The following is a 15,792-nucleotide window of genomic DNA, read 5'->3' on the forward strand; positions in this document are numbered from 1 at the left end:
TGTCTCGCCTTTCAGATTTATCTATCATTGCTTCGTTCTGAATACTTTAACCCCACGGAGTACTGAGGGGCAGCACATTTTACATTTCTATTGGACCCTGCTTGCGATACTTAAAACGAGATTACAATTAGAAGACTTGCTTGCAGGATTTAAAGCTCTGTGATGGTGGTCCACTAAAAAGGCGCTATATAAAAATAACTGTAATTATCAAGATACTGAGGATTTAAAACAGGAAAACTGGAACATAGCTAAAAATATGCACCTAAAAATGAATAAAAACAGAAAAACAAAAACCTGTTGCCTTGCAGACAGTCACCGTTTGACTTCAGTGTTTTATTGCTGCCATCTGCTGCCGAACTGGAATATAATTTACTGCTCTCACACTCACTGTGAAACACAATCCACGTTCCAGGGTGCTGTTTATGAACTATTCACACGTCGAGGTGAAGTTGTTTTGTTTACTTTTTACACATGTGCATGCCAGGTGCTAAATTAATGTAATGTCTCAGTCATGCCTAATATAAAAATAGAATGAATAATATTGTACAATATAATATAATATAATACATGTATTATATATACATGTACCGGTAGCCTGCAATGTTACTCACTGAACTCTCAACAGGAAGTGTTTATAGGCTGGGAAGTTAAGAGGAGGGGACGGTTGGACTCAAGAAAATAAAAGATTAAGTCAGGGGGTAAGAAGACGCATTCATACAGGTAAATAATAGTTCATAGTGTTTATAGATTAGACTGGATTGTTTTTGTAACAAAAACCGTTGACGCGTAGCACGTATAGAGTCTTCCACAGTCAAATATACATAGGTTGTTTACTTTACAGCAGTAATATTGACGTGAATTTCTCAGCTTTACACCACTTTAAGTGATCGGATTCTCATTAATAACTATTCATAATGATTGTTAAATACAATGACACAATGAAATGTTATATAGGCGATGGCGTGCATAAAGAACAGTATTTACACCAGACCAGAGCTGTGCATACAAGGACGAGTTCTTGTTATGTACACAGTTATTGTAAAAAGCAAATCATAATTCCTCACTGTTTACACGCATTAGAGTAAATAGACACAGGCACCGGTGTCACGTCTATTTATTCCCGACCTTTATCAAAGGTTCCTACTGCGCATGCCCGTACTATTTTCGCTCAGACCGAGGACGCTCATCAAAGGCCCACACTACACAACCGAACTCGAGAAGCATACTCAAAACCGGTTTCATTAATCCAGATCAAAGCGTTCATGTTTAGTCAGGTTTAAATGCGTACTCACACTATTAAAATAGTTTGGTTACAGTTCCTAGCAGCGCAATGAACATTGGAAATGAATAGGATAGTATCCCACCATACACTGCATTTGATTTTAGGATAGTGTGTTATACTTCATATTAATAGAGGTGCATATTGCTAAAAAGAAATAAGTATTTTGGAAAAAAAGTAAATGTTAACACACACACAGACACTGACACACACACTAACACACACACACAGACACTAACACACACACACAGACACTGACACACACACTAACACACACACACAGACACTGACACACACACACACACACACACACACACACACACACACACACACACACTAACACACACACAGACACACACACACACACACACACACACACACACAGACACTGACACACACACTAACACACACACACAGACACTGACACACACACTAACACACACACACACACAAGTAGGGCTTGAAGTTTTGGGGTTTTATTTTTAATCCAGTGATGTCCCTTTAAACAAACTGAGCTGATTCTGTTTTCATAATTAAATTCAGAAGCTGTGAATTATAAAGCAATCTTTGATTTTACCATCATAGTGTGGAGGTGGCGGTGGGGGTAGGGGTAGGAACCAGGGTGGGTAGGTGATGATGTCTAAAAGACATAAGCCTGTTATTTGGTCCTGCAAGGGAGCTGGTTCTTTTGAACAGCGGTATCAGCGCTAGCCTTCACAGCTGGAAGTCCCAGGTTCTCGTCTCACCTCCACCTGTGAGAAACCCCTGCCTGTGGGAATTGCGGTTCCCCACACTATCTTGCCTGAGACTGATTCTGGTGCCCTTAATTACGAGCGTTGTTCATAGCCGATCCTAACTCGTTTTCATTTTTGCAGTCGCCTAGTTTAACGTTGTGCTTTTGTTTAACAGATAGATGTCCTGACATTTCTTTTTTTTAAGCATAAAAACGATTGCCTCGTGCAGGATGTACACTAATAGCAAGTCCTTCAGGCGTATACATGTAGTGTTTGTGTATGTCTGTTTTAGTGCAGACAGGGTTTAGGGTGTGTAGTCTGTTTTAGAGTGCTGTGACTGGGTTTAGGGTGTGTAGTCTCTTTTAGAATGCTCTGGCAGGGTTTAGGGTGTGTAGTCTCTTTTAGAATGCTCTGGCAGGGTTTAGGGTGTGTAGTCTCTTTTAGAGTGCTCTGACTGGGTTTAGGGTGTGTAGTCTCTTTTAGAATGCTCTGGCAGGGTTTAGGGTGTGTAGTCTCTTTTAGAGTGCTCTGACTGGGTTTAGGGTGTGTAGTCTCTTTTAGACTGGGTTTAGGGTGTGTAGTCTCTTTTAGAGTGCTCTGACTGGGTTTAGGGTGTGTAGTCTCTTTTAAACTGGGTTTAGGGTTTGTAGTCTCTTTTAGACTGCTATGACTGGATTTAGGGTGTGTAGTCTGTTTTAGACTTCGCTGACAGGGTTTAGGGTGTATGCTCTGTTTTAGAGTGCTGTGACTGGGTTTAGGGTGTGTAGTCTCTTTTAGACTGGGTTTAGGGTGTATAGTCTCTATTAGAGTGCTCTGACTGGGTTTAGGGTGTATGGTCTGTTTTAGAGTGCTCTGACTGGGTTTAGGGTGTGTAGTCTCTTTTAGACTGGGTTTAGGGTGTATAGTCTGTTTTAGACTGTGCTGACAGGGTTAAGGGTGTATAGTCTCTTTTAGAGTGCTCTGACTGGGTTTAGGAGCTACTCTTCAATTACCTGCCACAGATATGTAAGGCTAGGTTATTGTTCCAGTTTCCTTTTGTTTTTTGGCCAACACACTGCTGTGGATAGCCGTGCTTTTGGGTACTGAGCTGTAAAGACACGGGCTGCTTCACATGACTTGCTGTGTATCTGTGGCAGGCAGCTAGAACTGAAGAGCAGCAGTGAAAGCAGCTTAACAAGAACAAACACAACGTTTCAGATACAGGAATAACCAATCCATCTTCATTTCTTATATACTGCGCCTTTCACAATGCATCGCCTCAAAGCGCTTTACAGATAAAATAACAAAACAGTCATAATATACTAGTTTGAGAAATAGTAAAAGATAAGATATCCCTTTAAAATGACATACATTCAAATACATATATATATATATATATATATATATATATATATATTTCTAAAAAAAAAATGAAATAGTATAACATGATACATTTTCCATTTAAAATACACAGCTAAATTATAAAAATGTGTTTTTAATCTGAATTTAAAAGCAATGAGAGATGGTGCCTCCATTACAAATTGACGCAGATCATTCCACAGCTTCGGAGCCAAAGCTGCCACCTGCCTTCATTCTTTTTAGCCTTTGAATACTGAGCAAGCCTTCACCCAGTGATCTAAGAGAGCACTAGGGATGTAGGGGCTCAGCAAATCCTTTAGATACAGATTAGGGGAGCAAGGCCCTATATCTCAAAATGAACCTCTTGAGACCACTCCAAATTGACTGCAAGCACCATTAAAAGGTAAAGGCTAAAGACAATGAAATGTATTAATTTATTGCATTAATTGCATTTATATAGAGCTTTTTATACAAAAGTATCACAAAGCACTGTACAGTACATAGCAGAAAAATAACAAACCACAGTGCATTTGTATAGCATGTCACACATACAACTGCCACAATTAGACTACTTAAATAACAGATTTAAATAACAGTATACATAAATCAAAAGCATCAATTTTAAAGTTACATTAAAACCCACTAAGATAATAAACCCATTTTTATAAAAGTGTGTTTTTAGTCTTGACTTGAAAACTGTAACGGTCCCAGCTTCCCTGACAAACGAAGACAGACCATTCCATAATTTAGGAGCTCTACAAGAAAAAGCCCTCCCTCCCGTGTTGCTTTTGTTGACCCTACGAATAACCAGCAGCCCCGCATCCTGTGATCTCAGAGTGAGGTTTGGAAGATATGGGGTCAGTAACTCCTGCAAACCAGATCCAGATTAAATAGGTGTTAATCCATTCAGGGCCTTGTAAATTATCAGCAAAATCTTGAAATCAGTTCTATAAGAACATAAGAAAGGTTACAAACGAGAGGAGGCCATTCGGCCCATATTGCTCGTTTGGTTATTAGTAGCTTATTGATCCCAGAATCTCATCAAGCAGCTTCTTGAAGGATCGCAGGGTGTCGGCTTCAACAACATTACTGGGGAGTTGGTTCCAGACTCCCACAATTCTTTGTAAAAAAAAAAAAAAAAAAAGTGCCTGCAAATGCCCCTCTATCTAATTTCCATTTGTGACACCTGGTCCATATTTCTTTTTTCAGGTCGAAAAAGTCCTTTGGTTCAACATTGTCAGTACCTTTTAGAATTTTGAATGCTTGAACCAGGTCGCCGTGTAGTCTTCTTTGTTCAATAGATTCAGTTCTTTTAGCCTGTCTGCAAATGACATGCCTTTTAAAAGTGGAATAATTCTGGTCGCTTGAATAAGGTGACCAGCAGTCCCGCTTTTGGAACACTGGTCCCAGTGTCCCCAGAACCTTTTTTGGGACGCTCATTTCGTCCTGTCCCCCCACCCCACCCCGAGCATCATCACTCCGGTAGCAGAATATTGTATTTTCAAACAGGCTGCTGTATTACCATGTCTAACTTATTACAGTACAGTGACACCTGATCAGCATTCACTCTAAGCTTTTTAGATACTGAGAAATGGTGAGAAACTTTCGGCCACACATTAACCCTTTTAATATTTTTTGTTTCATTATGCAATTTTGAGACAATACTCCAACACAAGTATCTCAACAATTTATCAATTTACTTAAATTTAGACAATACATTCATTGTGGCTCTGCCTCTGATTTTGAATCATCCTCTGATCATATGCATCCCTGTCGGTTGGTATCATAGATAGACTGCATGCTTAACTGGTGGCCTGCATAAAATTGCTTTATTCTACTGCTTAAAACACTGGCATCTGCACTGCCTTTGATTGTAACCACCTTTAGGGCTGCTCGTTGTTACATTGTTGGGAATACCAAGTTCCATTTTTCAAAAATGGCCAATTCCATTTGTTCCCACTTTTTTATCTATTTTTTTCAATCAGACTCTTGTTGCTGTTAGTAAGTAAAGCACTTGAAGTCACTTCAGACCTGTCGTAATGTTTATAACACCACTTGGCTCATGGCTGGCATTAAAATAAGCAGGAAAACCTAAGAAATATACTACAACAGTTCAGAAAACCAAATCTGCAGCACAGTTGTGAGAATCATATTTACAGTCTTCCACTAACACAGTAGTTGAGTCTTCAAACTCAATGTGCATGGATTAGGGAGTGGTTAACATGTAGAAAACAGAAAGTACTGATTAGGGGAAAAACCTCAGAATGGAGCGAGGTAACCAGTGGAGTACCACAAGGATCAGTATTAGGTCCCCTGCTATTCCTAATCTACATTAATGACAGCATTCAGATTTGGGCAGACACATGGCAAATGACATTTCATAGAGAAAAGTGTAAGGTACTGCATGATGGCAATAAAAGTGTGCATTGTAAATACCATATGGTAGATACTGAAATTAAAGAAGGACTCTATGAAAAAGACCTAGGAGTTTATGACTCGGAAATGTCTTCATCTGGACAATGTGGGGAAGCTATAAAAAAAAAAAAAAGGCCAGCAAAATGCTCAGATATTCTGTGAACACTAAGCTACTAACAACCAAACAAGCAAGATGGGCCAAATTGTTATGTTCTTACCTTTTGCAATACAGTACATGGAACAGACAGACGATTCATCTAGTGTCCCTTCTGCAGTACAGCACATTGAAGGTGGCACTGACCAAAACGTCTGTCTACTTGACTTGTCTTTTCACCTCATAGTGCAGTGTCTAGTAGTAATGCTTACTGGTGAAATTGCTTCAGTACACATTGTGTGTGTGTGTGTGTGAGACACACACACACACACACCTACACCCAGGCAGTGGACAAAAAAATGTAACACCAATGTCACTTAATAGGACGTTGGGCCACCACATGCGGCCAATATGGTCTGTGTGCGCCGTGGCATAGAGTCTACCAGCCTCTGGAATTCTGCAGGAGGGATGCACCATTCTTTCACGAGAAAGTCAGTCAACTCACACCTGGTTGGTGGAGGTGGAAAACTCAGGTGTCGTTCCAGAATAACCCATAAATGCTCGATTGGGTTCAGATATGGTGACTGAGAAGGCCATGACATATGGATAACATCAGTGTCATGCGCATCAAACCATTGGGTGACCACACGTGCTCTGTGGATGAGGGCATTGTCATCCTGAAAGACATCCCCCCCAGCGATTAACATTGACCTTGCCTTCTAAGGGAATGAGTGCACCCAAACCATGCCAGGTAAATGCGCCCACAACATTACGGAACCACCAGAACCCTTCACTGTTTGAACCAAGCACTCAGGGCTGTAGAGTTCTTTACGTTGGTGCCCTGTCCATTTGTCGAGAACATGGTGAAGGATGATTCATCTGACCATATCACATTTCTCCACTGGTCGATGTCCATTGCCTGTGCTCTTTGCACTACTGGACTCGCAAACATGGATTGCCAGGTGTGATGAGGGGTTTGTACACTGCAACCTGACTGGTATCCTGCTCTGTGGAGGTCTCGGTGGACCGTTTTTGATGAAACAGGCTGCATGCGCCCCAGGTTGAAATTTTGCAGTCAATTGATCTGCAGTTGCTCGCTTGTTTTGCTTTGCACTTTGAATAATGCACGGATATCACAAGCCTGGAGTATGCGGTTCCGCTCACTGTTGCCCTTTGCTGATGATGTCTTTCCCTAAGACATCACCTTAGACACCGTTGCTCGTGAAACATCAGCAAGTTGAGCTGTCTTGGTCACTGAAGCTCCAACAAAACGCGTCCCAACAATCACCCCTCTTTCAAAGTCACTGAGATCTCTGCTTGCAGCCATGCCAGCCATAATTATAGGCAACCAGGCCTGTCCAGCATTTTTATACCTGACCCTAAGCATGCTGGGATGTTATTTGCTTAATTAACGCATGAGCCACACCACCCTCGAAATTTTCGAAATATCCTTGAACCACATTCAGGTGGGTTTCCCACAAAGTTAAAAAAACTAGGTGATGGACACACACACACAACACACAGACCCCACATATATATCTATATACACATTATATATAATATATATTATATATAATATATATATATATATATATATTATAGTAATCATTTATTTATCTATTTCTCATTGCATGATTAAAAATAGTCCATTCATGGGAAGACACAGTAACCTCTAGTTTTAATGCAATCTTCCAAACCTTTTGTTTTAGGCTCCGAATTGTTAATGATGGAGAACAGTGCAAGGCCTTCAACAACTCAAATCATCCTTCTTGCCACAAGTTCAGCTTTCACAGCGTTTTTTTACTCTGTCTACAGAAAGAAATCAGGCTCAGCATGCAGATTAAAGGTAATTTAGTATTGAGCAGCATGCTGGTGCTTTTCATTGCTGCTTTCACCTGCTTTTTATCTGTTGCTGCTAATTAGATGCAGTAGTCACCACTTTAAAAAAAAAAAAGGAAGAAATCATGTATTTGATAAAGACTGGGGCATTATTCCACTACTGGCTTCTGGGGTCCGCTGTCACTTCTGTTGGACTGTTCAGCTCTATCCTAGATGCCAAGATCCCTGAGCTGGCATCCCACCAACAACCACCCGAACCCAGCTGGAGTGCTGCTTCTGTACATGTGTAGAGTCACCATGCAGTGCTTAGAAATGTTACATTCTGTCTTTTTTTTTTTTTTTTTTTTTTTTTGTAGGAAGCAACAAAAATTTCAATAGATCAAGATCTGAAAAATATCCTCTCTGCAGCACCAGGGAAATGTGTCCCTTATGTAGTTATCCAAGGTAATGCTGAACAACAAGGCAGTTCGTTTTATTTTCATGAAACTTTGCATGTACTTTTCTGTAAGAAGTTTTACATCCACCTGTATCATATTTAAAATGTGCATCTGTGGCTTCAGAATTGCCATCCAGTTGTGATGAAATTGGTATGCATATTTATAATCAGAAATAAGAACATAAGAACATAAGAAAGTTTACAAACAAGAGGAGGCCATTCGGCCCATCTTGCTTGTTTGGTTGTTAGTAGCTTATTGATCCCAAAATCTCATCAAGCAGCTTCTTGAAGGATCCCAGGGAGTCAGCTTCAACAACATTACTGGGGAGTTGATTCCAGACCCTCACAATTCTCTGTGTAAAAAAGTGCCTCCTATTTTCTGTTCTGAATGCCCCTTTGTCTAAACTCCATTTGTGACCCCTGGTTCTTGTTTCTTTTTTCAGGCTGAAAAAGTCCCTTGGGTCGACACTGTCAATACCTTTTAGAATTTTGAATGCTTGAATTAGGTCGCCACGTAGTCTTCTTTGTTCAAGACTGAACAGATTCAATTCTTTTAGCCTGTCTGCATATGACATGCCTTTTAAGCCCGGAATAATTCTGGTCGCTCTTCTTTGCACTCTTTCTAGAGCAGCAATATCTTTTTTATAGCAAGGTGACCAGAACTGCACACAATATTCAAGATGAGGTCTTACTAGTGCATTGTACAGTTTTAACATTACTTTCCTTGATTTAAATTCAACACTTTTCACAATGTATCCGAGCATCTTGTTAGCCTTTTTTATAGCTTCCCCACATTGTCTAGATGAAGACATTTCTGAGTCAACAAAAACTCCTAGGTCTTTTTCATAGATTCCTTCTCCAATTTCAATATCTCCCATATGATATTTATAATGTACATTTTTATTTCCTGCGTGCAGTACCTTACACTTTTCTCTATTAAATGTCATTTGCCATGTGTCTGCCCAGTTCTGAATCTTGTCTAGATCATTTTGAATGACCTTTGCTGCTGCAACAGTGTTTGCCACTCCTCCTACTTTTGTGTCGTCTGCAAATTTAACAAGTTTGCTTACTATACCAGAATCTAAATCATTAATGTAGATTAGGAATAGCAGAGGACCTAATACTGATCCCTGTGGTACACCGCTGGTTACCACACTCCATTCTGAGGTTTTTCCTCTAATCAGTACTTTCTGTTTTCTACATGTTAACCACTCCCTAATCCATGTACATGTGTTTCCTTGAATCCCAACTGTGTTCAGTTTGAGAATTAATCTTTTGTGCGGGACTTTGTCAAAAGCTTTCTGGAAATCTAAATAAACCATGTCATATGCTTTGCAATTATCCATTATCGATGTTGCATCCTCAAAAAAATCAAGCAAGTTAGTTAGACACGATCTCCCTTTCCTAAAACCATGTTGACTGTCTCCCAAGACCCTGTTACCATATAGGTAATTTTCCATTTTGGATCTTATTATAGTTTACATAAGTTTACATATAATAGAAGTCAGGCTTACTGGTCTGTAGTTACCTGGTTCAGTTTTGTTTCCCTTTTTGTGGATCGGTATTACGTTTGCAATTTTCCAGTCTGTCGGTACCACCCCTGTGTCAAGAGACTGCTGCATGATCTTGGTTAGCGGTTTGTAAATTACTTCTTTCATTTCTTTGAGTACTACTGGGAGGATCTCATCTGGCCCAGGGGATTTGTTTATTTTAAGAGCTCCTAGTCCCTTTAACACTTCTGCCTCAGTTATGCTAAAGTTATTTAAAACTGGATAGGAACTGGATGACATGTGGGGCATGTTGTCAGTATCTTCCTTTGTAAAAACTTGTGAAAAGTAATCATTTAATATATTTGCTATTTTTTTTTCTTCCTCTACGATTTTGCCATTTGTATCTCTTAAACATTTAATCTCCTCTTTGAATGTTCGCTTGCTGTTGTAATATTGGAAAAACATTTTGGAATTGGTTTTAGCTCCCTTAGCAATGTTCATTTCTATTTCTCTCTTGGCCTTTCTAACTTCCTTTTTGACTTGCGTTTGCAGTTCTGTGTACTCTTTCTGCGTACTTTCTTTTTGGTCCTTTTTTAATGCTCTGTAAAGTGCCTTTTTTCGCTGAATATATTTTTAATTGATCTATTAAACCATTTTGGCAATTTAGTTTTACATTTAGATTTGTCTACTTTAGGGATGTAATTGTTTTGCGCCTCTAGTACTACATTTTTGCAGAACAACCACCCTTCTTCTGTGGGTGTTTTCTCTATTGACTGAGGTGACTGATTGACTAAATGACTGAGGTTCACTGAATTGAACTCACTAAAAAGTACAAAGTGGGTTTGGAGAAATGGTCATCTTTAGAATCTGCACATTTTAAATACAGTCCTCCCTTGTTCTACACTACAGGGACCAAAGAGTTCAGCAATGACTATACCAAATGTGTATAATAAAGAGCATGGTGTTTACACACAGCAATGACTATACCGCAGTGTGTTTAATAAAGAGCATGGTTTTTACACACAGCAATGACTATACCGCAGTGTGTATAATAAAGAGCATGGTGTTTACACACAGCAATGACTATACCGCAGTGTGTATAATAAAGAGCATGGTGTTTACACACAGCAATGACTATACCGCAGTGTGTATAATAAAGAGCATGGTGTTTACACACAGCAATGACTATACCGCAGTGTGTATAATAAAGAGCATGGTGTTTACACACAGCAATGACTATACCGCAGTGTGTATAATAGAGCATGGTGTTTACACACAGCAATGACTATACCGCAGTGTGTATAATAAAGAGCATGGTGTTTACACACAGCAATGACTATACCGCAGTGTGTATAATAAAGATTTTGTTAGATATATTTCATTTTGTTAGATGTTTGGTGGTTGTTTTTTTCCCCCTCTTCTTATTGCCAGTGCTTAGACTATGAGTTCAGGAGTCGCTCTTCAGTTCTAGGCATATGTAACAGAAGCTAGATCACTCAGATTGTCTTTATATTAGTGTCAGCACCATCGAGTGCACTGCTGTGTATTGCCAGCAAAACAAAAGATCACTTCTGACCTAGTTACAGGCAACTAGAAATGAAGAGCAACTCCTGAACTCAACATTGTCTTTGCAAGAAGAGCCACTCGGAACGATTGAAAACATTCAGCATTTTAATTTCTTTTTTATTTTAAATAAGACTACTTTTATAATAAGGCAGAACTACATACTGCTTACAATCTTTATTATTCTCAAACCAAGAAAGGTTATGTAATACTATGAGAAAAAAAACAGAACTTCCACTGGTCGGATGACATGAACTACCTTTTGCTAACTTTGCTTAATTCAGGCGTTTCCATTCGTGCTCTGTTTGCTCCAGGTGTGGTTAAATCAGTTAAGGAAACCTTGAGTAGCCAGTTTGTGGACAACTGCAAAGGAGTCATTGAAAGACTGACTTTACAGGAGCACATAATGGTTTGGAATCGCACAACCCATCTGTGGTAAGTTCTTTGTTCATTTTTACATGGTTTATATATAGATTAGCAATATTCATTAATTCTTCTTTAACTATATATTAAATATGTTACAGGATGCTTTACTATACAAGTTGCTGCACCTCTTCTACAGTGGATATCAGATTGCACTGTAAAGCACCCTGCATTACATTCTTCTACAGTGGATATCAGATTGCATTGTAAAGCACCCTGCATTACATTCTTCTACAGTGGATATCAGATTGCATTGTAAAGCACCCTGCATTACATTCTTCTACAGTGGATATCAGATTGCATTGTAAAGCACCCTGCATTGCATTCTTCTACAGTAGATATCAGATTGCCCTGTAAAGCACCCTGCATTACATTCTTCTACAGTGGATATCAGATTGCACTGTAAAGCACCCTGCATTACATTCTTCTACAGTGGATATCAGATTGCACTGTAAAGCACCCAGCATTACATTCTTCTACAGTGGATATCAGATTGCATTGTAAAGCACCCTGCATTACATTCTTCTACAGTGGATATCAGATTGCACTGTAAAGCACCCTGCATTACATTCTTCTACAGTGGATATCAGATTGCACTGTAAAGCACCCAGCATTACATTCTTCTACAGTGGATATCAGATTGCACTGTAAAGCACCCTGCATTACATTCTTCTACAGTGGATATCAGATTGCATTGTAAAGCACCCTGCATTACATTCTTCTACAGTGGATATCAGATTGCACTGTAAAGCACCCAGCATTACATTCTTCTACAGTGGATATCAGATTGCACTGTAAAGCACCCTGCATTACATTCTTCTACAGTGGATATCAGATTGCCCTGTAAAGCACCCTGCATTACATTCTTCTACAGTGGATATCAGATTGCATTGTAAAGCACCCTGCATTGCATTCTTTTACAGTGGATATCAGATTGCATTATAAAGCACCCTGCATTACATTCTTCTACAGTGGATATTAGATTGCATTGTAAAGCACCCTGCATTGCATTCTTCTACAGTATATGTTCATTCTCACAACATTCTTGGAGAGGTAGATTCATCACCAGGAGATAAGCTGCTAACTCATCACACTAAAAGTCATTCAACTGTCCCATCAGCTAGGAATGAAATGAAACCTCAGCTGCTACTGTACCATTAGGATATTAGCACAGTGTCAGATGCATAGAGGTTGGACAAAAAGGAATCTAAATGCTTGCAACATTTGTTTTGGTCACCTCGCCACAAAAAAGACATATAGCACTCAAGAAGGTAGAGAGAGGAGGACCTGGGCTGATCCCAGGACTTCACCACACGAGCTGGGAGGAAAGCCGTGATGGGCCAAGCGGCCTCTTCTCCTTCTTATGCTCTAACTGATGTAAAGTGACTGTTCTTTACACGACTGATGCACTGCAAATGGCATGAAATGCATTATCTAATATATGTATATAAGCTGCATCTCCCTGTTGCAAGTCAATTCCATTTATGTGGGCAAAGCAGCCCCAGATTATTTGGTTAGCTGGTTCTTCCATGTCAAAAACTGCTCAAATTACTGCAGTTCTACAAATAGCCTTTTAACGCTGGAATATCAGGGTCCTTTTCCTTTGAAGAAGAAGAATAGTATAAATGTTACTTGTAACAAACAATGTTGAGTCTTTAAATGAACCGTCAGAGTCGTTACTTTGTTACACAGACCCAGTGAAGGCCTTCATTAATATGACACGTAAAAAAAAAAAAAAGCAAACATTAATACAGAATGTTTAAATTGAGGTTCCTCTGATCCTTTACATGGCCCAGGACTGTCTACATGTAATTGTGTAAGAACTACTTGTAAAGAAAGAGTTATGTAATACAGTTTTCATACTTCACCATTATTAATCCAGCCTTGAATCTGGTAGTCAAATCAAGGAGCAGTTAATGTGGCTCCCTGTTCTGTTCACACTAGAAACTGACCGCAGATTTGCTGTAGTTTAGTTTTTCTTCAGGGTAGACACACTCAAGCTGGAGTTGATTCTGCAGTGCAGCACTTTGATCTACACCTGTGTAAAGCACATCTTTACATGCATGACACACACAATCAGAAAAGTAAGTTGTGTTATTTTTCAATGTGGCTCAGTTTGTTTACACACACTATTGTGGGGTCAAATGAACCTGGTAGTAATTAATGTGGACTTGAAACTACCCCAGGAGATGGATTAGTTTGTCCAGTAGTCAGTCGCACTGAAAGACATATTGAGGCAAGTCCTTCATTGTCCTAAATTGCCAGTGTGAAAACAGTATAATAATGTTTCTTCCTAATGAGCATTGTTTTATCAATCAACCTGTATATCTGGTAAAGCAACATCTTACTCTGATAAAAATGACAACATTTATTTGTTGTTTTTAAAAAGTTTTCCTAACAGTTTTTCTTCTTTATCAACCAGGAATAACTGCGAAAAGAAGATTCATCAGCGCACGAATATGGTGCCCTTTGATCTGGTGTCCCATGACGACAGTGTGGACGTGGCCGTGAGGGTTCTCAAACCACTGGACGCAGCTGAACTAGACCTTGAAAAGGTGTACGAGACGTTCCACCCCACAGTCCAGTCCTTCACTGACGTAATAGGGCATTTCATCAGCGGGGAGCGGCCCAAAGGCATCCAAGAAACTGAAGAGATGCTGAAAGTTGGAGCAACTGTAACAGGAGTAGGGGAACTGGTACTGGATAGAAACATTATAAAACTACAACCCCCAAAGCAGGGAATGCAGTATTACATCAGCCAAGTGGATTATGAATCGCTCCTGCAGAAGCAGCAGTCCAGCGTGAAAATCTGGAAGATCTTGACTGTTGTTTTTGGCATCGCCACCTGCGCCACTCTGTTTTTTATACTGAGAAAACAATATCGACATTACAAGGAGCAAAAGAGACAGAAAAGCATACAGGAGGAGTTTAGGGAGATGCAAAGTCAGCGTTTCAGAGAGATGAATTTAGAGGAAGACTTGATTTCCACGAATGCATGTATTATCTGTCTGAGTTGCGACAGGTCTTGCGTGTTCTTAGAATGTGGACATGTTTGCTCCTGTGATGAATGCTACCAGGCTTTGCCCACTCCTAAAAAATGTCCCATTTGTAGAAGTGCTATTTCTAGAGTGGTTCCTTTGTACAGTAGTTAATTTTCAATGTAGGTGAGTTACATGCATTTCTAAAAATTAGTAATTTTTCAGCTGAATTGTTACTGCTTCAAAATCTTCCTTTGCAACTGAAAAATGATAAGAACACCTGTATCATTAATATCTGTTCTTGCATTGATGATGCAAAGCACAGTTCTCAATGGAATTGTTTATTATTTATCCTCTGGTCTGTGTTTATTGTTGAAGCAGGTTCCTTAAATCCTGTTAAATCAAGGATTGAAATGTATTCATGTGATGATGGTGCAGGCTGGTCAAAATAACAAAGCCGTATAAAACGATTGCAGTTAAAGCATATGAGTAATGCATTACTGTGTTGACTCTTTAAAATGAAAAAAGGAATTTTGATATATTTGTAAAACTTTATATGAAATAATAAATGATTAACTGTGCTGCTTCTTTGGGTGTTTGTGTCTCTGAGCACAACCATTGTGAATTACCATGTTAGGCAAATACTGTTGTGGTTATTATTTGATTAAAAGGATGTAGTCAATCCTACTTTAAATGCAGTGCCATAGTTGTGTTTATCACAAAATCTTGGTTATGAAAAAGACACACTTCATGGAAAAGGTGTTTGGTTGAAGGAATTTTAGGCATTTGAATCATGTGACTCACGAAAGACTCTACAAGAAGTCAGCAAGGATCTTTAATGAGAGTTTTATTGTAATTTGGAACCAGCAAAAAAGATCTGCTTCATTTTAAGCATTTAAATCTTTAGAGATTAATTTACTTTTAATGTTTTTCAAAGCTAGACGTTCTATCGGAATGTACTTGCCTACCTTTTTATTTGTAATTTATAAAGGAGACACATGCTATGTAGTAAGCAACATTTCAAACCTGAATCTTTCCAAAACACAATTAACAGCAAGAATAAAATGTGGAGTATCCTGTCCTATTCTTGAGATACTGCAACAACGAGTTGTCTGATATCACAGGGAGAGTGCCGGCCAAGCCATAACCTTAATAGTCTCCTGCAAGACAATCTATGACAATCCTGGGAGGCAAGTAAAAAGC

At 39.2% G+C, this 15,792-nt stretch overlaps 1 protein-coding gene across 1 annotated transcript; it reads left to right on the forward strand.

The window, feature by feature from the left end:
* The first annotated feature begins 615 nt into the window (after window positions 1-615).
* LOC121328266 (mitochondrial ubiquitin ligase activator of NFKB 1-like) lies at window positions 616-15,165 on the forward strand. The gene is made up of 5 exons (XM_041272851.1): window positions 616-720; window positions 7,570-7,706; window positions 8,056-8,143; window positions 11,503-11,623; window positions 14,034-15,165. The coding sequence occupies exons 2-5, from the start codon at window positions 7,584-7,586 to the stop codon at window positions 14,761-14,763; spliced, it is 1,062 nt and encodes a 353-aa protein (XP_041128785.1). The 5' UTR covers window positions 616-720; window positions 7,570-7,583; the 3' UTR covers window positions 14,764-15,165.
* Window positions 15,166-15,792: the final 627 nt, after the last annotated feature.

This window comes from Polyodon spathula, chromosome 16 (assembly GCF_017654505.1).
Source record: "Polyodon spathula isolate WHYD16114869_AA chromosome 16, ASM1765450v1, whole genome shotgun sequence".
NCBI lineage: Eukaryota > Metazoa > Chordata > Actinopteri > Acipenseriformes > Polyodontidae > Polyodon > Polyodon spathula.